We start from the raw sequence: 25,854 nt of genomic DNA on the forward strand, positions 1-25,854 counted from the left end.
CACGTCCAGGCAAGAACCAAAACTTTGGCCCCTGAGCTCCCAAACACGAGTTGTGAAACAGCTCTCCAAGCAAATGTTCTTGATCTGTCATGATGTGGGAGAGCTGTGACCCCATGAGTCAGGTATGGCTCACAGGCCTAATTGCAACATGCACGTATGGAGAAGCTTATTTCCTTTTTGGGGAAATTTGGGGATCTCTAATCTCGAGTGTCTGGCTGGTCATTTAAAGGTTGTGTTAGATTTGCAGCAGCAGTGGAGAGGTCGATTAGTTGCAGTGTAGTGTTGGATATTGTGCTGACGCCTCAGAATTGACCAGGTCTGCCTTTATGTCTAATTTATTAACAGTACCTTTTGGATAATGTAGCCACCACCAAAACAGAGTGAAAACAATATGCTTGTAAATTCTTCTCTGAGCTCAACACAAAGTTGGCAGTGAGATGGGAATTTTAAACACCAAGTCGTACGGGCGCCACGCCTGGCGTTCCAACAGAATGTTTGGTCACAGGAGTCCCATGAGTGAGTCGTGGAACACGATGACTAGACGATACTTAATGGTCGACCGTGAACAAGAAAAATACACATTTTGGATTGGAAAACGATCGACAAAGAGAACCACTGCAGAACTGTTCCTGGTAGTCAGTTTTTCCTTACAGATTGGGCTGGCAGGGGAAACAGTAGCTCTGTATGATTTACGGGCCAAGCAGGCAGAGATGCAATTGGTCTGTCATCAGCTCCTTGATGGATTCATTTAATGGTAATGATTCCAGTTACAGGAAGCAATGGATTGATGCATGGTGCCCCAACAAGCAGGGCCCTTAAAAGACACTGGATAGTGTTGCTGAAATATAGACACTAGGTCTAAGGTACTGTCGTATCTCTGTTCTTGACATATCCAGCCAACAGTCCACAATCTGAAGATATTCAAAACATGGGCACCTGTGGCTCAGAAGGTAGAGTGGTTCATCGATTTACCAGAAGGCCGTTGGTTCGATCCCCAGCTCCTCCAGCATGCTGCTGACACAAGACATTGAACCCTAAATTGCTCCTCACGGTAGTGTGTGAATGACGAAAGTGTGTGTATATACAAGCACTGTATACATTTTATACAATTATACAATAAATAACAATAAATATTTTGCACGGATATATTTACATTCAAACTTGTAATCACATTTTACGGATAGAAGCAGATACAGTCCTTATCCACTGGTATATTTATTAAATAACACTAACAGAAGATAATGGATAAGTAATCCAGTTATTACATCTTTATATAAATCGATTCTACAAAAAATTGACTTGTTATTGCGTCCTTATATGCAATTACACAGATAAATAATTTGTATGAATATCAAAATGTTTATATATCATGTTATACCAATAATATGATAAACAAACCATTCATTAAATTTGTAAATGTTTATACAGTATATATATATATATGATAATTATTTCTTCATATATGATCATACAGATAATAAGCTAGTTAAAACACATTTATATACAATTATACAATTTTATATAGTGATATAGAAATTAATAGACCAGGTTTTTTATATCTTTATATAGGTAGATAAATCAGTTATTATGACTTCATATAGCAATGATTTGAATAAATAAAACACAAGTTATCACATCTACATTATGCTGATAAATAAACTAGTTATTAGAGTTTTACACATACTTATACAGATAGTCATTTTGTTATTACATTTTTATAGATGATTGTATGATAAATTAACCAGTAATAAGTATACAATTAAACAGCTAGATAAACTATTTTGCCTTTTATTCCATTATACAGATAAATAAACTAGCTATCATGTCTGCTGCCGCAGTTATACAGATAAATAAATCAATTCATTCTTTACGTATTGATTATATGCCAAATCGGGAGAAATATTGAAATATTGATGTAGTTCACATGATATGCGTTTAGTGTACCACGTGTTGAGAGAGAGGAAGTCAAAGAGAGCAGTGACTTGTGGGACCAGGGGGGTGGGGTGGGTTGGCATACTGGGGGAGAAACAGAGAAAAATAAACACAGACACAAACATGGTGGAGTGGACCAATGGAAGTCGTGTGTTTATTTAAAGTTGTGCAAGGAGAGGAAGCTGAGGCTGTTGCTCTCTCTCTCTTTTTCTCTCTCTCTCTCACACACACACACACACAGACACGCACACGCATGCACGCACGCACGCACGCACGCACGCACGCACACACACACACACACACACACTATAGAAACAGATACACAAACATGCGCAACCCACACTGACACTAACATGTACGCCTATGTGCACGTCCTCTTCTTGACAGAGGAATAAACAAACCAAAGCAGGAAATTGGAGGTAGAGGGAGCTTTTCAATGACAGCCTAGTCATTAGTGTGTGGGAACTCTAAGTACAGGGAGCTCCGTCTAACTGGCTGTTATCACCATTAATTTCAAACAAATACTTCACCTGTCACACACCTACACACTGAGAGCTCTATGTTTCTGTCAAGTTCTCTATATGTGTAGAAGCACATCGTTAGGTTGAGCGCTCTTTTTTAATCTCTAGAATTTTTTGGTTTATTGACCCCTTTAGTATGTCAGTGTAATTGAGAGTTTCACTTAAATAGGAAAAAGAAGCATTAGAGAACAACTCCGATTTTGGGTGGAGAACTAAGAGGTGAGGCCGCAGATTTGTTCTCGTTGAAGAGTAAGCAAGCTAATTTGTACGAAGTCAACAAACAGCCTTATGTTTGTTTGGGTCTTTGCCATCCACAGTGTAGAACCTAAAATACTTCACATACTGCTTCTCTTATGCTTTGGTGCCGTGATTGTATGCTCAGGATGACTTGCTAGTATCTTCCATTTTCGTAGGAAAAACAACATAATATTACTGGTTTACCCTACTGGTCAGTGCTGGACTGGTAATCTTGCATACTGGGCATTTTCCCGGTGGGCCGGCGTACTTTTGGTGCCGGTATAATCAAATTTAATAATAATAATAAAAAAAAATTTGAGTGCGGAAAAGCTTTGTTAGGGGCGGTAGATAAATATAGCAGTGGTTCCGCCAAATGTGGAAAAATAACAGACATGTTTGCTACATGGGCTGCAGGAGTTTCAAAATGTATACTTCCCAACAATGTAGAGCAACAGGTAGAGCTTGATGGGGGAAAGTGGCTGGTCATGGCCACTGCCAAGGAGGAGGAGCAGACAGAGGAACAGGTAGAGGTGCAGACAGAGGAACAGGTAAAGGTGCAGACAGAGGAATAGACAGGGGAGCAGACAGGGGAGCAGACAGAGGAACAGGTAGAGGTGCAGACAGAGGAATAGACAGGGGAGCAGACAGGGGAGCAGACAGAGGAATAGACAGGGGAATAGACAGAGGAACAGACAGAGGAACAGACAGAGGAACAGGTAGAGGAGCAGACAGAGGAATAGACAGGGGAATAGACAGAGGAACAGACAGAGGAACAGACAGAGGAACAGGTAGAGGAGCAGACAGAGGAATAGACAGGGGAATAGACAGAGGAACAGACAGAGGAACAGACAGAGGAACAGGTAGAGGAGCAGACAGAGGAATAGACAGGGGAATAGACAGAGGAACAGACAGAGGAACAGACAGAGGAACAGGTAGAGGAGCAGACAGAGGAATAGACAGGGGAATAGACAGAGGAACAGACAGAGGAACAGGTAGAGGAGCAGACAGAGGAATAGACAGAGGAATAGACAGAGGAATAGACAGAGGAACAGACAGAGGAACAGACAGAGGAACAGACAGAGGAACAGGTAGAGGAGCAGACAGAGGAATAGACAGAGGAATAGACAGGGGAATAGACAGAGGAGCAGACAGGGGAATAGACAGAGGAATAGACAGAGGAATAGACAGAGGAGCAGACAGAGGAATAGACAGAGGAATAGACAGGGGAATAGACAGAGGAGCAGACAGGGGAATAGACAGAGGAATAGACAGAGGAACAGACAGAGGAACAGACAGAGGAATAGACAGAGGAATAGACAGAGGAACAGACAGAGGAACAGGTAGAGGTGCAGACAGAGGAATAGACAGGGGAGCAGACAGGGGAGCAGACAGAGGAATAGACAGGGGAATAGACAGAGGAACAGACAGAGGAACAGACAGAGGAATAGACAGGGGAATAGACAGAGGAACAGACAGAGGAACAGACAGAGGAATAGACAGAGGAATAGACAGAGGAACAGACAGAGGAACAGGTAGAGGTGCAGACAGAGGAATAGACAGGGGAGCAGACAGGGGAGCAGACGGAGGAATAGACAGGGGAATAGACAGAGGAACAGACAGAGGAACAGACAGAGGAACAGGTAGAGGAATGGGTAGAGGAACAGACAGAGGTGCAGACAGAGGAACAGACAGAGGAACAGGCAGAGGAACAGGCAGAGGAACAGACAGAGAAATAGACAGAGGAACAGACAGAGGAACAGACAGAGGAACAGACAGAGGAATAGACAGGAGGAGCAGAGAGAGGAGCAGGTAGAGGATCAGACAGAGGAACAGACAGAGGAACAGACAGAGGAACAGACAGAGGATCAGACAGAGGAATAGACAGGAGGAGCAGAGAGAGGAGCAGGTAGAGGATCAGACAGAGGAACAGACAGAGGAACAGACAGAGGAACAGACAGAGGAATAGACAGGAGGAGCAGAGAGAGGAGCAGGTAGAGGATCAGACAGAGGAACAGACAGAGGAACAGACAGAGGAACAGGTAGAGGAATAGACAGAGGATCAGACAGAGGAACAGACAGAGGAATTGACAGAGGAGCAGACAGGAGGAGCAGAGAGAGGAGCAGATTGAGGAACAGACAGAGGAGCAGACAGAGGATCAGACAGAGGAACAGACAGGAGGAGCAGAGAGAGGAGCAGATTGAGGAGCAGACAGAGGAGCAGACAGAGGAGCAGACAGGAGGAGCAGAGAGAGGAGCAGATTGAGGAACAGACAGAGGAGCAGACAGGAGGAACAGACAGAGGAACAGACAGAGGAGCATCCGTGTGACAGGGAGGGACGGAGTGAGCAGGAGCAGCAGGAGAGTGTAGTGGATTCAGGGGAGTAGGCAACAGTGTTTTTGTTGCCTTGCAAGAACCGTATTTCCTCCAGAAAATACATCTCAGTTAAAATTATCAGACTCAGGCTTCCCTTGATAAAGATGTGCTGAAAGGCTGTATAATATACAACTGTAGCTCTACTGTGCTGAAATGTCTGCCTGCTTAACAGCTTCATGCTTTAATTGAATGAATAACTTTCTGCTCATTACCAGTCAGAATTGATGGGATTCTCTCGATTCTGGACATGAATGTACAATAATTCCTTCTTTTTCATATTAATGTATATTTTTGTTCTGACAGAGCTCTTGATTGGAAGGAAGGAATATCAGTTTGTAAACCTAAATGAGTTTTAGTTTAGTATTTCAAAGCCATAAAAAGTTTGTTAATATTGTTTACAAAGAGGCTTGTATTTTGAGTTATATAGTGAAATAATAACAATTAAAAGAACACACTGTCCATCTCCAAGTCTTACTCTTCAAACATATAAACACTCTTAAATGTAACAAAATAATTTGAAATGATCCTTTGACTTCTAGCAGAGCTTTTTCTTTGACAATGACATTACTAGATGTACCATTACGACAGCATGGAGGTTTTGTTTTGTTCCCCAACTTGTCCACAGCACCAACAATTCAGCTTTGTGGTGGTTTGAGGGAATAGTACAGTAGTTGGGCATATTTAAGAGGATCACACGGATGGTGTACTGGTGGGTGGTGTGCGACCGATTGTGAGTGCCGCCTGGGACAAAATTGCCAAGTGCCGATTTTTGGTCCCAGTCCAGCATTGCTACTGGTCGAGAGGGCAAGCAATAAATCAAGTTGATAGTGAGCACCCACTGTTTGATAAGAATGCAAACTACTTCAGGCCGTCTGATGTGCTTCTGGATTGTATATTTTGAATTCGAACAGGACTTGCTATGTACCACTCTTTGGAATGCTCTACTCTCAATCCACACTCCTTACTCTAAAAGCATTCTTATTATGGCGATTTTAAGTTGCATATTGACACACCCTTAAACTGCAAGACTATGGATTTTTTGCAACTCTTTCAATAGTCTGATTTCATAAATTTAGTAATTAGATGTAGTAATTTTGTATAGCGAACACTTGCTATGAACTCTCGTTTCTGCCGTAAGCCGGCACACACACAAACACATACATACACACACACACACACACACACACACACACACACACACACACTTGATGATCACAGCATGGAAGGGGTGCTGAAAGTGACTAATGCTCTTCAAGCACCCACTCTTCCTTCATTTTATAAATACTTTGTTTAAATATTATTCCAGCATGTGATTTTAACTTTGAAAACAAGTCCTTGGGATTGAGCAATATCTCTTTTTCTCTCTCTGTTTGAGGTAAGAGTTATTTGCCTGAGTGGAAGGTGGGATTCATGTTTTTTTGCCCTTAATTCCCCCCCCCCCCCCCCCCACCCGAGCTATTTTTAGGATAAGGTTTGTTTTTGGTCAGTGGAGCTGATTAATACGAGGGTGAGGACGACCTAGTTTGTAGCTTCTGCTCAGGAGCAATGGCAGAAAATATGGGGAATGGACTACAAACACTGAGAATAAAAAAAACAGACTGAATTATTTCAGTGGCCCAATAAAAAATTTCAGACCGCGTCGCTTTTTCTCCTAAGTGTGTTGTAGATTTAATTTTAATTGGTGAAGTTGCCATTTTCCCGATCAGTATACACCCAGGGGGTCAGGAGCATCCTCAGCACCGGGACACGGAAGCTTGGTCAGAACTGGGGAAGGATAAATGCAGCCAAATATTTTAAAATATAGTCACGTTATGTACAATAATTTGTTGTGGGCTGATCCCTGACAGGATCAGCCCCAGGGCTCTGAAGACCTGTGCCAGCCACCTGTCTGCTGTTCTCCAGCATCTCTTCAACCTGAGCTTGAGCCTTGAGAAGGTCCCGGTGCTGTGGAAGACACCCTACCTTGTTTCTATTCCTAAAACTTTGACTCCATTGCACCTCAACGACTAGCAACCAGTTGCCCTCACATATCATGTGATGAAGGTGCTGGAGATGCTGGTCCTGGACCACCTGAGGCCGCAGTGAGATCGCCGCTCGACCCTCTACAGTTTGTCTATCAGCCTCTTCTGGGTGTGGACGACGCTGCCATCTATCTGCTGCGGGGGACAAGCTGCAGTTGGTGGTTGTCGACGCGTCCACCATCTCCTCGATCACTGACTACCTGACAGGCAGGCCACAGTTTGTCCTACTGGGCCGTGTTCTGTCTGACATGGTGGTGGACTGTGCTGTCCTCTCCACTTAATGCACCAAAGTCAGGGGATGAGGGTGCAGGGTAAATCCAGAATCCAGGGGAAGGGGCTCAGTGTCCGGTGAGGGGAATCCAGAAGAGCTGACCAGAGTGTTTGTTCAGTGGAATCCAGGAAACAGTGTGGCTGAGGGAGTTTGCTGAGCGTGACTGGCTGTACTGGAGAGTAAGTGATCCAGAGATGAAGCAAAGACAAAGGAGGGTTAGGGGCACAAAGTCATAAAAAAAACCCTCTCCAACCAGGCTGTCGAGACCGGCAAGAACAACGTTTTGGCAAGAAGGTGGTGATCGGATTGGTGCTTACAAACTGCAGTGGAGTGGATGACTGATTGGAACAGGATGCCTAACCAGCAGCACGCACACACTGTTAGGACAACAAGCAGAAAACACAAACACACACACACACACACACACACACACACACAGACCTGAATATTCAAGTAAATTGTATTTGTATAGCAGCAAATCACAACATACATCGTCTCAAGGCTCTTATTGTGAGGTTGAAACCTCACAATATTACAGAGTTTTAATGCTTTAATCTCTACCAGATGGATACTTATAATTACAAAAATAATACTGACACTTATAGATGCAATGATGTTGTTAATGATTACTAATAATAATATGAATAATAATAAGGTCCAGGTTTGCAGCGCTTGCAGAGACTTTACTCAAAGGTTCCGTGATGGCTGTAACTGCTGAGGAGCATCATGGAAATAGAGTCTGAATGTTTTTGTTGATAAGACATTTGAGATTGATGGGCCAAATGGGAATTGTATTCTTTTAAATTAAAGCTGCAACATTGTGATGTGCAAAGAATGAAGGGGTCTGAATACTTTTTGGAGCCAATTAAACCGTCAGTCTCATTATTCCCAGCTTTGTACAGGAAACTAACATCTACCTCAGCCAGAACCAGTCACAAGCGCGCGCACACACACACACACACACACACACACACACACACACACACACACACACACACAGAGACACACTTCTCTTTCACATTAGCAGCTGGACTCTGTTAACATCACACAGTGAACTCTGGTTGCTCTCTGGCCTCCATGTAAATGTTGCTGCTTTGATGCCGTAGCTGTTGAGCAGCCTCACCGCTTGTGTATTTGAAGAAACGTGCCTGCATCTGAGTGCATATCTTTAAAAGCACACTATGGGTTTTCATAAGTGCACCATTCAAAAGTAACAATCAGTTCTCATACCTTCAGGTTCATTCACTTTCATGGTCTTCCAACTTGCTTGAGATGGCGAATACGTCGCATGAACATTTGGTTGCCTTTAATCTTTTGTCAAACTTGTGTTATTTTGTAGTGCTGACATTTAAAGCAGGAACTGCGAGAATATCATCACTCATTTATTTGTCAGTTTTGACATCAAGCTTTATAACCAGTTGCTTCATATGAGCTGTGATTTTTAATGCACAGCTATTGAATCTATAAAGGTCCCAGTGTCACATGTGAGCAACATTGTCTGCATGTCAGTGTACACTTTGCAGATTAAAGAAAGTCATGTCAAGTATGGATGAATCTGGCAGCTCTAGCACCACGGTCATCACTGTGGGGTCAGAGTGGAACTGACACATTTACACTGACAGCGGGAGCAGAGCTGTTTAGATTAACCGAGTTTGGCAGTCAACCCCCTGTATGATTATCAAATGCATCATTTGAAAAAAAATCTGAAAAACAATACTATTGAAGTTGGTTTCAGCATAGCAGCAGATTGCTTGGTTTTAAGTGGTTCAGTCGTTCCCTTTTACTGTCCAAGACACAGTCCGAGCCGTCGGTACAGACAGAACAAAATTTTAAATTATGGAGATTATAACCTGTGTACAACTGGTTCCACAGGATCTCCTGCACAGACTCTCTATCATACATCACAGTGGTATTATGGTAAATGGACTATATTTATGAAACACTTTTCACCCATTCACACCCATTCTGCTGTTTACCACGCTTTTCCTGTCACATTCACACACATTCAGACACTGTCAGAAGAGCCGTCAGAGGCAATTCAGGGTTAACTGTCTTGCCCAAGGACACCGGCATGTGGACTGAGGGAAGCTGGGCTCGGACCAACCTTCAGGTTAGAGTAGAGTGACAGGGACAGGATTGTTTTTTTTAATTATTATTATTATCCTGCCCCATATTATTATCCTTCCCCATTTACACCACCCATGGGTGTATATATCTTAGTTGTTTTTTGGACTGCAGTCTTCTGGACAGAGACTTGAGATGTTGTACCTGCAATCTACTGGAGCTTCTCTCCCTGTTTGGGGATTACGGCCCATCGTGCCCCTTTTACCAGGGGGACCACTTTGGACTTCAACTTCCTTGTCTGTTTCCGGTTGTTCTTTCAGCCCCTGATACTTGGGCTGGAGGCAGAGCGCGTCATCCACTACCCAAGCTGATCAATCCGCGGGGTTCTCCAGTCTATGTGCCGATGTGTCCTTGAGCAAGAAACTTAAACTTAATTGTGCCTGACAGCTACACTGGTCTTTCTGTAGATTTAATCTGGCATCTGCAGGTGGATTTACAACCCATTCAAGTGAATGAGTGAGAAAAATGAGTACAGAGAGAAGAAATAGTAGTGTTTTGGTGGGGTCACATATTACCAAATGCTCAACTAATGCTGTGTTAGGTGTCTCCACCTTGGGACGCATCTCCCAGGCCATTATCCTGTTCTGTCCTTGGACATTGAGTGAGGTGCTGATGTCTGCATATTTTACTTGTCAGACAGTCAATCTTAGTCAGAGGGTAATAGAAAGTCTATTTTCTATTGATTTTTCACTTTCTGTGGTACTGTATGTCCCATCGGGTGATTCTGGACATCATGCCCCCAAGAGTTATCTTCATGTCCTGCCTCCTGATGCTCTACCCTGACTCCACAGAATGTTCTGGAGATTATCCTGGTACTGTTGTGAACCTGCCTCTGACTCGGCCAATCTCCTGCTGCGTTCGTAATATGTGAAACCCCGGAAAAATGTCTGGACGGCTGTGGCTCGGGAGGAAAAGTGGGTGCCAAAGTGTCATTGGGCAAGACACTTAACCCTAAATTGCCCCTGATGGCTGTGCTGGCAGTGTATGAAGGATGCATTATGGAAAAAGTGCTGTGTATAGAAGCTCTGTATGAATGCGTGTGTGAATCGGTGAATATGACTTGTACTGTAGCGCTGTGGGCGGTCGATAAGACTAGAGAAGTCCTGTACACAGTCCATTTACCAATTCTGTGGACATTTCCCAGAGTTTAGTTGTGTCTGTCCTCTGGTAATATAAGGCCTGCTGTCAGTTTAGTGCTTTAGTTCAACAGGTTTTCATCCAAATATTCCATGATGATGCACAACGTATCGTACAGTGTTGTGTTTGATACACTAATAATACTAACATCTTCCAATAACTGTTGTTGTTAAAATCAGCAGTCCCTGGTACTGTTAGAGCTAAATACAAAAAGAGAAAGCAAAAGAATGAGCGAGGGGGATTGTCTTTGTGCGTGTGTGTGTGTGTGTGTGTGTGTGTGTGTGTGTGCGTGCCTGTGTGTGTGTGTGTGTGTGTGTGTGGGAGGGAGGGGGGGGGGGTGTGTTTAAAGAAGAGATTGTGAGGAGTTCGTAGAAAGGCACAGTCCTTATGTAAAGGAGTTCAATGCAGCCGGTTGAAGAAAAGCTCTCATTGAAATTCATGGCTTAGCACCTATAGCTGGGGTTTAAGACCAGTGAGAGACGCACAGCCAGCGTCCGACAGGAGTTCAATTAAAATGGCATTTACAAGAGCACGGATGGAAAAGTAGAGGAAGGATTTTTTTTGTTTTTTGTTCAATCTGATGAGAATTTCTGTGCAAAACTCAAAAAGGAATATTTTGTTACACTTCATTTATTAATGCCTGACATGTAAGTCTCCTCCAGTTTGTACAAACAATGGAAACTTTAAACACAGTCATTAAAACATTGCTGTTTGGTGCTGATTGATAAACAGTGAATGTCAGATTTGAATGTCAACCTCAGAAATACAAAGGAGAGAAACTTAGGAAGGGACCCAGCTCTTGGCTTTCAGTCATGCAACAACTGACCAGGTTAGTGAAAAGTAAGTTGAACACAAACACACATCAGCTACACACTGCACATGAAGCAGCTGGTCTTCTACTCTGTACAAGTAGTAACAACTCATGCATATACACAATGGTTTGTGTACCAGTTAAATATACAGGTGTAGTTCAGTGTAATTCAACCCCCTAAAATTGCATTAATTTTCACCTCGCCATGTGTTTCCAGGATTGCTTGCTACAACTTACAGTATGTGGAACCTCTGCTGCAGGCCACAGGCTCCATGATAGATCAGCACCTACAAGACTAGCACACCAGAGTATATGGCACTGTAGCACAGGAGCATTTAAACGCACAGTATCATCATGTCTGTTGTGCAGACAAGAGCTAATTGTGTTGGGGTTTTTTTTTAAACTTCTTGCTCTTTCCCATCCTGTTTCCACCAAAGCCCTCCTAGGTGTTTTATATGTCGTAGGACATGTATACTTAAGTGTATGGTTTTGTAGCATTAGTGTTTGTGATTTAGATTTTAAAAGTTAAGGTTAACATGGTCTTTGCTTCACGGTTGACTGAAACGGTGAAATCTCTCCTTGTCCCTGGTGAGGAGATTAGGCTGAGAGACTGGCGTTCAGCATCACCTCATTCCTCATCAGCCTCAGAGGAAACAGGGAGGAGAGTGAATGTGAGCCTTTAAATTATCCTGCACTGTCTCCATCTCTCTCTCTCTCTCTCCTTTATTCCACATTCCTCTCCTCGTTCCTCAGTTTTTGCTTCCTCTATCCCTCTGTCTTTCACTTCATTGCTTCTTTTTCCGGTCTCCATTATACTCTGCCAACCAGACTTTTGGGGCTTTGGGGTGTAACACTGCAAGAGCCAGGTTGTAATAACATGGCTGTGATATGCTTGGACCTCATCTGGAGTCAGCGCTCCTGAGAGAGCGAGAGAGATATGTGTGGAGAGGTGGATAAAGAGAAGCCGGGAGTGAGAAAGAGAAAGACAGACATGGGATAATAAAAGAGACAGAGGAGAGACTGTGTCCTGGGGGCTCTTACTGGGCCATGAAGACATGTCTCTGTGTTTTGACTGGACCAGCTGGGCTCTGTGTAAACCTGCTGACCTCCACAGTCTAAACAACGTCACTCCTCTCGAACCTTTCATTGCTAACTGAAGAATTTCAGTCAGAAGTCACATTATTAACACCACATTACTGTACTTCGCTCCTTACACCTTCCAAGCTATACTGTAAATAAAAATAAACAACTTAATGCTATAGGAAAACATTCCTAAATAATATCATCAGTTTTTTTTTGTTCTTTTTAATTCCTGGCGGCCACTGATTTATTTTTACACATTACATTACATGATTTCAGCTACTTTCAGGAAAAAAACATTTACACAGACATTTTATCTTCCTTTTGAAAATCAATATACAGAATCATGTTTTACTGAAATACCTTGAATACGGTTGGATGGATTTGTACAACACTTTGGCTTGTGACAAAATACAAACAATGTTTTCCTCGGCCTCAGGTGTACTTTATGCCAAGTACACTTGATTGATAATGGGCCGGCTGTGGCTCAGGTAGAGCAGAATCAATGATTGATTCCCGTGCTCCTCCAGTGTCCGTGGGCACGACTCTGAACCTCAAATTGCTGAATGATAGTGAAGTGCTTTATGAATGCGCGAATTTTAAGACTAGAAATCTGGTTCCAGTTCAACTTCAAGTCAAACGATCCGATTAAAAACCTCCTCTGATTTTGCTCACCCCTTCACCACCTGTGCTCGCTGTGCTTGCTCTACTGTAACCACGGTAACGCAAGTGGACCAAATGTATTTGTACTAAAATAGCAGTTTTATAACATGGGCACTGGATGCAATAGCAGTGCGCTACAAAAAGTAGGGGAGTAGCATTATTAGTTTAACTAGTTTCATTTTTTGACAGGACAGTAATGTTTAACTTATCAGTCACATTCACTTTGTTTCACTCTGTCTGCTTATCAGCAGGACGACTTTGACACTGAGCTAAACAGAGCTGAGTATGTATCTCGCGACTCGTGTGGGTTTCCAGGCCTGACAAGTGGATGTGTCAGTGGGCCTCGTCACATCAGACGCGCTGAGAGGCCTCGGTTCATAGCCGTCGCTCTGTTTGCTGTTTTAGGCTCAATTGTGCTGAGTGCTGTGCCCGTGTCCGTACGTCTCCCTCTGCCTCCGTTTATTTGACTTCGCCCAGGTTTAAATTGACAGTAGATACATTGCTTTCTTATGAGTTTAGTTTTCAAACAGGTTGAGCGCAGGCTTTTGCAACAGTTGAAAGTTTCTTTTACCCCCTGGCTTCGCGGTGCTGCTTGCTTTCTGGATCGCACTGGCCACGTTTGACGTTAACTATGTTAATATATTGTCTAAACTATATGAGACTGAACCGGGGGTAGAACAGGGTTTTGTCTTTTGTTCATCATGTAAATGCACATTTCCTATGGAGATTTGGCTCCTTTGATTTTGGACTTTGATGGAATGGTCCTGTTGGGAGTGGACAGCTAGAATGGCAGTGTTTAAGAATGGACTTCTTGTGAAGGGGACTCTGGAGAGGGAATGGCTCCCTAATGAGGTACTTGAAGTGCTCGTAGGCGCCATGAAGGGACATTATTCACCATGGGGACCAGGGAAGGGGTGTGTCTTGGAACCGAGTGTAGATAGAGTGTGGTGAGTGTTACAGTACCTCACTATTGCAAAGCCTGGGGAGTAGAGATGCAAATTAAAGATGCAGCCGTGTCTTATATTGCCTGTGACTTTCTGGTCTCTTCTGTTGAATTTTGGCATGTAAATGTCAACATCAATGGAGTTGCTGCGGTGATAAACGTTTAAAAAAAAAAAAAATCGAAATTGTGGAAAGTCGGTGGACGAGGGGTTGGACATGGGATTTGGCTTCTGCACATTTCACGAGTTCATCCGGGTCAGGTACAGCAGTATGTCGAGGTTTGGTAATGCAGGACCCAAATGCAGATGCAGGAAAAAAAGCATAGTTATTTAAGGGAAAAACACAGAGACTAAGGCTGTGTTCCATTATACCTTGGAACTCCGAGCTCTGAGTTGGAAGCCGGGGGCTGAGGGAGGATGGTCGGTATGTTCATGTAAATAATCTCCAGTCAACACCAAATGAATAATAGTGACGAGCACTCGCACAGTTTTATAGGAATGGCCGCCTTTTGTTCTTATTTACCTTGAGAAAGTGGCAACAGACTGAGAAACCCCATGAAGTTCTTGTTCTCGCCTGTACTCCCATTTCAGAAGAATAAAGACTCTTGCGAGGAGTTTTGAAAGAGTGCACTGAGTCACATGAGTGATTTGATTCCTAGCCATGAGGACAAAGTGTGGCCACGTGGTTGCCAGGTCGCCATCTCAGATGATGGACCAGTGACAGACTAGGTCTTTGAGGAAAGCTGCTCCTTACTCAGCATGATCTGTGAGTGAAGACGCCTCATTGTGCCACGACGAGTGGACGTCCAGCACAAGACTTCTGTCCTCAGCCTCCTTGTTCCACACCCCAGCTCCTCTCCTCGCTGATGAAGATTTTCATCAGCGCCTGTTTCAGATGTTGTTGCCACATTGATGATGTAGTAGAGGGATGGACACGATGACCAGCTGTGTCGGTTCTGAAGAGAATAACCCTCAAATCAACGAAAGCTGAGAATAAACTGGGCTGAGCAGAGTCATAAATGTAGGTGCAGAAGATAATAATCGGCGCTGATGAGAAAGAGGAAATGTGTGATTACCCTTGCTTAGTTAGCTCGGCCTGAGGGCTGTCTGTTGAAAGTTGTGAGTCAATGTAAAATCATCTCTGTGTTGTTGAGGTTTTACTCTCAACTTTTATATATTTTCTTCAGTACACTTTACAAATGAGTGTGACAGGTATGCGATTCCCTAAACTCACCAGCAGAACAGTCTACCTGTCAGGTCTGATATTTGACCTGTGAAACATAAAACATCAGATTTCCACACAGTCGTGGAAATGACTAGGACGTGCCCCGCTCATTATTCAGTAACAAAGTCCTTGCACGCGATGGAGTGTCGCTCCTGTCTCTCCACGGTAGAGGAGGTAGTGGCAGGAGATTATCCGACTTTGATTATATTCAGCACCATGGCTGAGAACGGAGCCAGCTAACTGGCCACTCTGCGTGTGAGTGAACCAGCCCACCGACTCAATGCCAACCCTTAGAGCTGTCACTGTGCCGCTATGACAAAAATGTAAGTTTGTCCCTTTGGCACAATCATCCAATCCAAGCAGCACAGGCAAAGTAAACATGTGACCCCCACGGCAGCCTGTCCCATCACAGGGGCCACTGGTGCTGGTGCCGCTTGAGTTTCAGGGGTGAGACCAGCAGCAGCAACTACAGAGAAACTTGTTAAAGGGCCTGAAAAGTACTTTCTCACTCAGCTTCATTCTGTGAGTGACAGTTTCCTACAAGAGCACAATCATTTGTGGCAAAGTTACAATGGTTTTTGCAAAACACTGAATTTGTATTAGTGTGTAATGTGTATATAAACTGTGGTGTCACTTATGGTCGGTTAGTCTACGTCAATCAAGTGTGATCAAACTGCGCACACACAGTCATGAGGACAATGAGCCGAGTGTCATTAATCTGACGGTTTCTCATTCTATTCCATTGGCTTGAAATCCGTATCACCTGTTTTTTTCTCCACAGTCGCACGTCAGACTTTGATGATATCAAGTGCTATTAACGTCTGTATGTCTGACTCTTTACCCTGCACAGACGGGATGAACTGCATGAACAAGGACCACGGCTGCGCCCACATCTGCAGAGAGGCTCCGGGCAAAGGTGGCGTGTCGTGCGAGTGCCGTCCTGGTTTTGAGCTGGCCAAAAATCAGAAGGAGTGTACATGTAGGTAACACACCTGACCTCACACACACACACACGCACACACATACGCACACGCACGCACACACACAAACACACACGCATACACACACTGTGACTTTGCTTTTAGGCGAATCCTTAGTCTCAACTTAAAGTGTCATGTTGACAATCCTACATGGAGTCAGATGCATTTTTGTGTAGCACTTTCTGTCATCTGATCTTTAGTCAGTTGACTTATCGCTTTATTTTACAATCCGTATGGCAGCAAGTTATTAACACTTTGTTTTATAGACTTGATTTTATTGAGTTGCTGTTGCGATGAAGGATCTAAACTGTTCCTAACATAAATATCTGTAATAGCAATGATGGACAAGTTCCAGTAGGCCTTCACCGATGAAATATGAGGGTGGACATTAATACCAAAGTCAGTTAAGCGTTTCAGACAAAGCTGAATGTGCTGAAGGATTCAATAGAGAGAATTCATGTCTCTAACCCTCTACACCCCCCCAAGGCCACCCCCACCCTGGCCACTCCATCCCCGTTTCTCACTCTTCATGCTGAGTGCCTGCAGACATGGAATTCCGGGCTGCTGTTTTTGAGAGGGGAAAAATACGCTTTTAGTTACACTTTGTTTGGCAACACATCTTGTTCTCCTCTCAGGCGGTCAGAGTGTAAAGATTGTGAAAGGCTCTAATGTGTCCCCCGCTGTGGTAATATTTCATTAGTAGCAAGGGACCCAGTTCAGTGCCGGCCCGTTGAGCACGGCGGCACAGGACGGTAGTAAATGAGTGATGAAAGCAACGGCAGCTACGTCTACAACATACACACATTCCCTTCCTTCCCCTCTCATGTCCTCTCTCTCTCTCTCTCTCTCTCTCTCTCTCTCTCTCTCTCTCTCTCTCTCTTTAACCTCCCTCCTTCACTTTCTGCCTTTCTCCTTGTTCTTCATTTCCACCTTCCTGCCGTCCCCTTTTTTCCACCTAGTTACCAAACGGGTCAAAGTCCCGGGTCAGGTAAAAGTTTGTAAAAGTTTGTGCCAAAAATATGACAGAATGTATTCACGCTTGCCTTCTCTCCTCACCTCCACAAATGTGAAGGTAGATTAGGAGGAAGTCACATTTTTGGATGAATCACAATAACATTGTCAGCTACAGTATGTTTATCGTGGCAACCACAATGGCAATCTCAGTCTGCAGCCTGTTAAAAGTTCTTCTTAGCTGGCAGTTTCAGGGCTAAGGAACTAAAGCTGAAACCTACTTTGTCTGGTGCAGAAGGGCTGAAGTTCCTGATTTATCCAAAAAGTTCCAAGAACATCTCCTGCGGTTACAATTTCCTTATTACAATCTCCTCTTTCTCCCCATTCCTTCAATCGCTATCCGTTTAAAGGTCTTCTGCATCCCTCATGTTGTTCGCGTCCTTTCCAAGTGTTTAATTTCTTTCACAAAGAATAAATGAAAAAATACTCAACCCTTCCTCTTACCTCTGCCCCTCAGTGTCTCTGTTTTATCTTTGGGCCTCTTATTACCACAGGACGTTTTCCAGAACCTTTTTCAGAACTGATAACCAGTCTCTTTCCTTGGTTATTATGCCTGCTCCCATCCAGAAATCCCTGATATTATTGTAGTGATGTGTGATGACCCAGGAAGTGTCAGGGAGGAGATTGTAGGGTTGAATACTTCCTGATTAAATCTTATCTCTGGCTGGACCATGTGTAGCTTCATACATGGAAAAAAAAACGTTGCCACTGAGAAGGGGTTTCTTTTTTCTGTTAGTCCTCTCAATCGATCTCTCTCTGTTTCTCCCTCCCTCCCTGTAACATTTAGTATTATACACCCCCCCCCCCCCCTCTCTTTATCCGTCCAGCCCTGTATCCAGTCAGCCCATGTGCTTCTTTATCATGGCACATTAGACATGTCCCTGTGTGGCCTCTGGCTGGTACAACTCTCAGTAAAAACACATTGAGTCACTATACAAAGCAATATAACTTAAATGTGTGTGTTTTCTTCAGTGACGTGTAACTATGGAAACGGAGGTTGTCAGCACACTTGTGATGACACCGACACAGGGCCAGTGTGCGGCTGCCATCAGAAATACGCCTTGCACTCAGACAGCAAGACCTGCATTGGTAAGTGACGACCATGTGACCTCCCAGTTTATGCAAACACACACACACACACACACACACACACGCACACACTCACCCTGAAGCTTCACAGCTGTTTACCTGTTGTATGATGAGAAACTGTGCCGCTATTCTGAGACGCAGGCAGTGACAACATGATGAATGAGACCTCATAGTGAATGAGTAGTGAAAACGCATAGATAACAACCGTAGGGCTTGTTTGTGAAGAGTACAAAAGGAAAATCATTACACTATTGTGAGTAACGATTTTCATTTTGTACTCTTCACAAACAAGCCCTAAATTGTAGCGGTTGTGCGAGAGGAGCCCGTTTACGGTACACAAACCCCGTGATATCAAGGAGGAGAATCACAGTGATTAAGTGTCGGGGCCAAGCAATGAGCAGTTATATGTTATATGGTACATTGGAGACATCTCAAAGCTGGCACACAGACACATCCCTCACTCTGAAAACCACATTCATCAAGTCAAACGTCAGTGGACTCTGAGCCCAGTGTCAACAGAAGCAACACTGGCTCTGAGACAGATGAGACTCATTGTCTTCTGGATATTTCTCTAATGAGTAGCGGCTGAATCCGGTGTTCCAGGTAAGTCCAAGTACTCGTAACTCTTTTTTTCCACTTCCCTCCTCCTGATATAAATGTGACAAATAGTTTGCAGAGCCAGGATGAACTGTTCCTTACCTCTGTACTTTTGTTGTCTACTGCGGCTTGTTTGAGTCACAGAGTATACTGGCCTCAGGGGCGTATGGTCCATGTAATCCCTGCAGCACAGGTATGAAGATTATGATAATTTGTGCACACAAATTTGCAATCTCTACCCTTAAATGAATCATTGATGTGGAGAAATCGGGAGATGTTTTTTTTTTTTTTACACATGATTGTTTCACCAGCCCTCAGGAACTGCTGAACTGGGAAAACAAAAGCCTTTTAGTGCTGACCCGCTTTGATCGACTCACTATAAACCAAAGACAAACGTGTGGTTATCACCCATGATTATGGTCCAATTAACTGAAATCGGTTTAGTCAAATGTGACGTATGAATGGTCTCGTCGACCGCTCAAAGCTCTTTACGCTACAGCCGTACAGCGCTGCTATATGCTGGGCTTCTCTATTACACGCTCGCACGCTGACGGAACTGTCAGATTCAAGGTCCAGTGTCTTGCCAAGGGACACTTCAGCAGGCAGACTGGAGGAGCCAAGGATCACACCAGCATCCTTCAGGTTAGTGGACGACCCGCTCCACCTCCTGAGCAGCAGCTCCATTGGACCTTGCACCTCCACACTATTTGTCATACAATTTTGACGGCAGCTGCGCACATGTTGCTGTGTGCACGATAAACAAACTGGTCAGGTCATGCGCAATATAAATGAGAGGCTTGGATTGAATACAATGTTACGTTATTTATATATCTGTGGACATACTACACATCCTGTGTTGTCACTGAGAAGAGATTGAATCTGGTCTTCGAAATTTAGTAATTTGAGGAAACTGATAATCAAACTGTGTGCACAATTTATCAAACAAAACATGGACATGTTTATAACAACTAACGTATTAGGTCAGCAGTAAATCCATTAAGTTACCCAAGCTGTAATCTTAAACACATTGTGCGTAGTAAAAGTTGAACTAAGAGGAAGCAGCTTTCTTTCAGTTGTGTTCATGTAGGTACAGTAGATGACAGCACTGGCCTTTGAATTCATGTGGCACTAAAAACATAAAAGGACGCTCTCTGTCCTTTTCGAAAGTAACTGGTCTGTGGTTTTTCAGAAATAATGATGGAATCCAAATCAATTGCAGAAAACTTCCCAAGAATTCAGCACTTATTGGTATGATGAGATGGAGGCTTGTGTCTCATGGCCAGAAGTTCATCAGACTGAACCAAACCACAATCTGGACTCTTATTTTTCTTTTCAATAATCAGAATATGTGTTCATGACAGTTCACTCTGAGCAGAAGTCACTAAAGTTCACAGCTTGGAATCACAGCGTCTCCTGATGCCTGGTCACCAGATATCAGTCCAATAATTGGCTGCTTGGGAAACCATGTGACCAGAGGATCTGGTTCATATGTAATTGGGCGGAAACCTTGAGGGACCGAACTTTTTCATTTGGTCCAAACAAAAGTGGACAAAGTGTGACTGAAACTCTCTCACCTGGTGAGATTCAAATCATCTGCCCAACCACACACACACACACACACACACACACACACACACACACACACGCACACACACACACACACACACACACACACACACACACACACACACACACACAAAAACGGACACAGAATTATCTGATGTCACTCATTTAATTGTGCTTCCTGCTCTATTTAGACACTGGAAACACCTCTCTCTCTCTCTCTCTCTCTCTCTCTCTCTCTCTCTCCCTCTCTCTCTCTCTGTCTCTCTGATGCTCTCTCTCTGTCACCACCCGAGCAGATTGCTGGCCTACTTTTCAGCAGCATCACATTTTGACTGCCGATAACCTTTTTCTTTTCAGCTCCTCTGAGGAAGTCAAACTCAACCGTGGAGAGAAAGCAGTGACGAGGAAACGGAATGAGAGCGAGCAGGAGTCCTTCGCTCCCTCTTCTCTAACGTCTTGTGTCTTTTCTCTCTCTCTCTCTGTCGCTCTCTCCGTCTCTCTCTCTCTCTTGATGAGAGAACGGACCCTGTGCCTGTGGTCCAGGACTCACAGCGACTCTGTGGATCACCCCCCTCTTTCTTTCTGTAAAGTGCTATACACCTCTGCTTCCCCTTCCTCCTCCCCCTCCTCCTCCTGCTTTCTGGTGATAGTACCTGATTGCCTGTCTTGTCTTAGCATCCATGTTAAAAACCAAATGAGATGGAAGTAAGGATTAATCCTCAGTGCACAAGAGGAAAGGAGTTTGTGCGTGCGTGTGTGTTTGTGTGTGGGGGGGGTTGGATAAGGGGGTGGGGGGGATAGGACACATGTTACCCTCTGTGGTTAAAAGCAGACATCTCAATTGCAGCCTGATCTTAGGGTGAAGCTCCCACGAAAGCAAACTTAACTTCCTCCTCCTCCAGCTCTCTCACTCCCTCCTCATCCTCCACCTCCTTACACGTCCCAGACAAGAAGCAACCAGCTCACTGAAAACACCAAACATGTCCTCCATGCCTCATCCCCATCCATCAGCCTCTGTTCTCGCTCGATGGCGGCGCAGTTACACTCAGCGGCCCGGTTCTCTTCAAGCTGTCTCCCTCTATTACACACTTTGCTAAAAAAGCAGGGACGTGCACTGCTCCACTTTCATCACTCTCACAACATGTCGCTCGCTTTGCATGTGTCTACTCATATATGCCACATTGTCCACTTGTCTGCCACTGCCTCTTTCACCCATTTGTCTGTCTGTCTGTCTGTCTGTCTGTCTGTCTGTCTGTCTCTCTGTCTGTCTGCTTGCCCAGCTGCATGGGAGCCTGCACTGCATATGTGCAGTTTCTTTTCTTACATTTTTCCCTGTCTGAAATTAAGAACACTTTTACTGTTCTTGTTGCTTTTAGAAACCCTGGTCCTTCTGTTTTCTTCCTGTGCATTGTTTTTATTTTATTTCAATTTGTAATATTCGTTTGCCATTCTCCTCTTAGCTGTAGCAGTGTAGAGTGATTTAACAGCCCCTGCCCCCACCCCACCTAGCCGTCGGCCTGTGTAGGTCTGGCCCCCCTTTCCTTGGGCCTCCGACCACCGCTTAGTCCCATACACTCTTTAGAAGCCCGTGGCTGTGACGCCTCTTCCCACCTCTTCTCAACCTGTCTCACACATCCACCTCTCTCACACATTTTATCTCTCGCTCTGACACATTTTTTCACACGCTTGAGCAGGCAGACGCTTAAAAGTACACACGCTGTGGCACAGGCTCTCGATTCAACAGTGTCTCTCTCTCTCTCACACACACACACACACACACACACTTTACCAGTTAGCTGAGCACCAGAAATCCTCTATTCATCCCAGAGTGTACTTCAGAGAGTCCTCCACTAAGAGAGGAGAGAGAGAGAGAGAAACAATGGTAGAGGGCTGGGGCCACGGAATAGGAGGGATGTTAATTACCCCAATATCCAGCTCCCCCCGTCACCCACCAACCCACCAGAGGAGTGTTTACATCAAAGGCCAGTCCTATTAAGGCTAGGGGCATTCATTTACAGAGAGATGCTCATTCAGGACCGGATGACTGAAGCCCAGAGAAAGGCCGCTCCCTCTCCCAGCCCCATCATCACACCCATCATCCCCAACACCACACATATGCCATCTTAACAGCCATCTCGCCTATAAACCCCCCCCCCCCCCCCCCCCCCCCCCCCCCCCCCACACACACACACACACACACACACACACCCCCACCTCCCTTACACAGCTTTGGGAATGTGGTTTTTCCAACGTTGACTGTTAAGCCAGTTGTGATGTATTCCATAGACAAACAGGCAACCAGCGCTGCCCCCAGACAACCTCCTGCATGCCCTACCTACACCCCCCCCCCCTTCAAACCCCATTCCTCAGTGTGTGCACCCCTCCTTCCGCCCATTGTGGGTCGTGATGGGACTGAGTTTGTCCTCTTCTTTTCTTACATTGTAAATCATACTCCTCCCAGTCATCTTTCCATTTCTTTGTTCTTTGTGCACTGCTGTTCGACCTTGCGTTTTCCTCCTCCTCCTCCTCCTCCTCCTCCTCTCTCTTTATTGTCATTATTGTCACCTACATTTCTTTGTCTCTGTCTTTGTGCCTACATTTAAGGCAGCTTGTCTTGGAAATGTTGGACATGCATCCTCTCCTTCCTCTCTCTCTTGTCTTCTAACTTCATTCCAACGCAAAGAAATCATTGCTGACAAAGTGTGGCTGTTTGATATGGAAGACAGAAACTCCATGGGCGACAACAGCATCCATCCCTGAAACCACACACCTCCATCATTAAAACCCCCCAAACCTTTTTCCTATGTAAGCCTTAAACCCTCTGCCCTTCCCTACCAACCCACTTTGCCTACCAACTGCTTCATTTTGTAAGCTACACACTGTTACTGATCATTTTCATTAATTCTGTTTTGTTCTTTTGATTTCTTCTGGGAGATTTATCATTTGTTTGGGGATTAACACTCTAACAGGGATTTTGGCTCTTCTTCATCGCTTCTTGCTTCTTGGCTTTGGTTTTTTTGCTCAAACGCCAAGAGGGGCTGAAGGTCTGGTCATTTGGGCTTCTCATTAACCTGCTGCTCACTGTTTGTCCCCTTGTCACTTGTGTTTTAGAGAAAGATGAGGCTGCAATTGAGAGCTCTGAGTTCAATGCCACGTCAGTAGCTGATGTGGACAAGCGGGTGAAACGGCGGCTACTTATGGGTAACTCTTTTCTTCCTCTTTCTATGTGTTGCCATGGCGCTTGTGCTTGTATCCCCAACTCTACTCCTCTCCGTTCTTCCTTGTCCTCCTCTCTCTGTCTTTATTTTGTTAATTTTTTTGTAAATCTTTGGTCCCCACTGTGTCAACTCCCACAGTCACAGTTTTGTCACAAACGTGATGAAAAAGGAGTGAAAGAGGTCGCTGTTTCCCTTTAAACTCTTCCACAACTTTACTTACTGACATTTCTTGGTGGCTCTCAGGTTTTCTCATTGACTTCCTTTTACGTTTTCAGTTACACCTTACTCCAAATGTTTTGTGTTCCAGTTCCCTTATTTTTCATTACCCACATTTCCAAACAGGATACTTTACTAGCAAAGCAGAACCCCTGAAAATGGTCATAAACCCCAACTTGTCCCAAAATGCAGAACTCAATAAATGTGTTGTACTGTAATTGTCAGAATAGTCTCAAAATCATGATTCCCGGTGGCTGCAGTAAGGGTGAAGAAAGGAAAATCAATTCAAGTGTATTCCATTGTGCTGCTGAAAGAGTGTTACCAAATGGATGTTTGGATAATGCTCCCAAAAGTCTGTCATGATCAAGACCTCAAATTACACTTCGTACATTACTGTGCATCAGCGTCTGTGGTTTTGCCGATAGCAAGTGAAACATAATGTGAAAATAGTCACATGTTTCTTTTTTCCCTGGCGCTGCCTGAGTCACAGGAGCTCAGGAACACATACTTGGACCCCATTTTAGGAAAACCTGGTTCAGCCAATCTGTTCTAGGTTATACTACTACTGTAAATGGCATGGGACAGCTATCAAGGAAAATAAGAGTCAAAGACTAATGCTAAGAAAACAATTGCCATGCCATCAGTTGCCATGATTTGGTTTCTGAAAGATTTCACCCTGATACATGTTGCTCATTCAGAAACAACATTCAAGGAAATGTTTTTGCTGTGACATGGTCAGTTAGTCTCACACGTGATAAAAGGGACAGCTCAGTTAAATGCGTGCCACTTTAAACCTTTAAAACCATCTCCTCTCAATTAAGCAATGTGCTCTACAAACAGTAGTGTATTAAACCATGTTTCACACTTACAGTATGCTAGTTTCATTTCAGTGTGTTTTGGAGGCTGTTCCATAATCCGTGATGCACCCACATGTAGCATGTCTTCTGTCTCGATGGCACTCCACTTGTAACCTGTGGTGGATTGTGTGTCATGTGTACTCCACTGGGTGTACATGGAAAAACCCAGCAGAGATTAGAGTTATTCATCTCTATGTGGTGGTTTTGCTTTCAAACTAGCATCTCCACAATGAGATCCGGGTCGCCCACTGCAACAGTCAGACTTAAACCTGGTCTACCAGCCACATGCCCCTCATTCCAATGTTGTACTTTCTGAATGATTCGATTCCACCTTCCTCATTTCACCTCAGACATATGAACAGATAGACACATAATCTCTTTATGGAATAAAGTTTGTAACAAAATTAAAGGTCCTTCACTCTTCAGGCTTCAAACTCTGTTGTAGTTGCCTTGACTACTGAACATGGACTGGTGTGAAACAGCTTGGATGAATCCAACAGAATTTGTAGAGACACTCCGTACTTCATGCATTGCAGTTAACTAAAAAGTGCACGTCATTGTTAAGTACATTCATTATTGTTGTATTGGGTTTCAAAACACAGTTCAAGTGTCATTGATTTTCAAATTGACTGTATTTGGGTAGCACTTTTCTAGTCTTATGGACTTTTACAGTAAAAGTTACATTAACACGGCGCTGCTATTTAGACAGTTACATTAATACCCTGACAAAAGAGCGGCAGAGGCAATTATTGTCTTGCCCAAGGACACTTTGGCATTAAGACTGTGTGAAGTGGGGGTTGAACCCCTGACCTTCGGGTATGTGGACAACCAGCTCTATCTCCTGAGCCACAGCCACCCATAACCCTAACCTAATACTGAAAATAAAAAAGAGTCATTCAATATTTGAATCAGCTGAAATAAGCAAGTATATGTGTCTCCAACATTTCTATGTCCATGAAGGAAACATGCACCTGCATGTGGTT

General features: G+C 44.1%; 1 protein-coding gene across 2 annotated transcripts in view; it reads left to right on the forward strand.

Moving 5' to 3' along the window:
- The window catches only part of scube1 (signal peptide, CUB domain, EGF-like 1), a 99,387-nt gene that overhangs the window by 41,628 nt on the left and 31,905 nt on the right, over positions 1-25,854 (forward strand). The window contains exons 5-7 of one of the 2 annotated variants that reach the window (XM_035619825.2): positions 16,188-16,316; positions 18,301-18,417; positions 23,692-23,781. In XM_035619825.2, coding sequence (XP_035475718.1) covers positions 16,188-16,316; positions 18,301-18,417; positions 23,692-23,781 — 336 coding nt within the window. The remainder of the gene's footprint in view (positions 1-16,187; positions 16,317-18,300; positions 18,418-23,691; positions 23,782-25,854) is intronic. The other variant, XM_035619834.2, reaches the window with a different exon arrangement.

The sequence above is a fragment of the Scophthalmus maximus genome, chromosome 12 (assembly GCF_022379125.1).
Source record: "Scophthalmus maximus strain ysfricsl-2021 chromosome 12, ASM2237912v1, whole genome shotgun sequence".
Lineage (NCBI taxonomy): Eukaryota > Metazoa > Chordata > Actinopteri > Pleuronectiformes > Scophthalmidae > Scophthalmus > Scophthalmus maximus.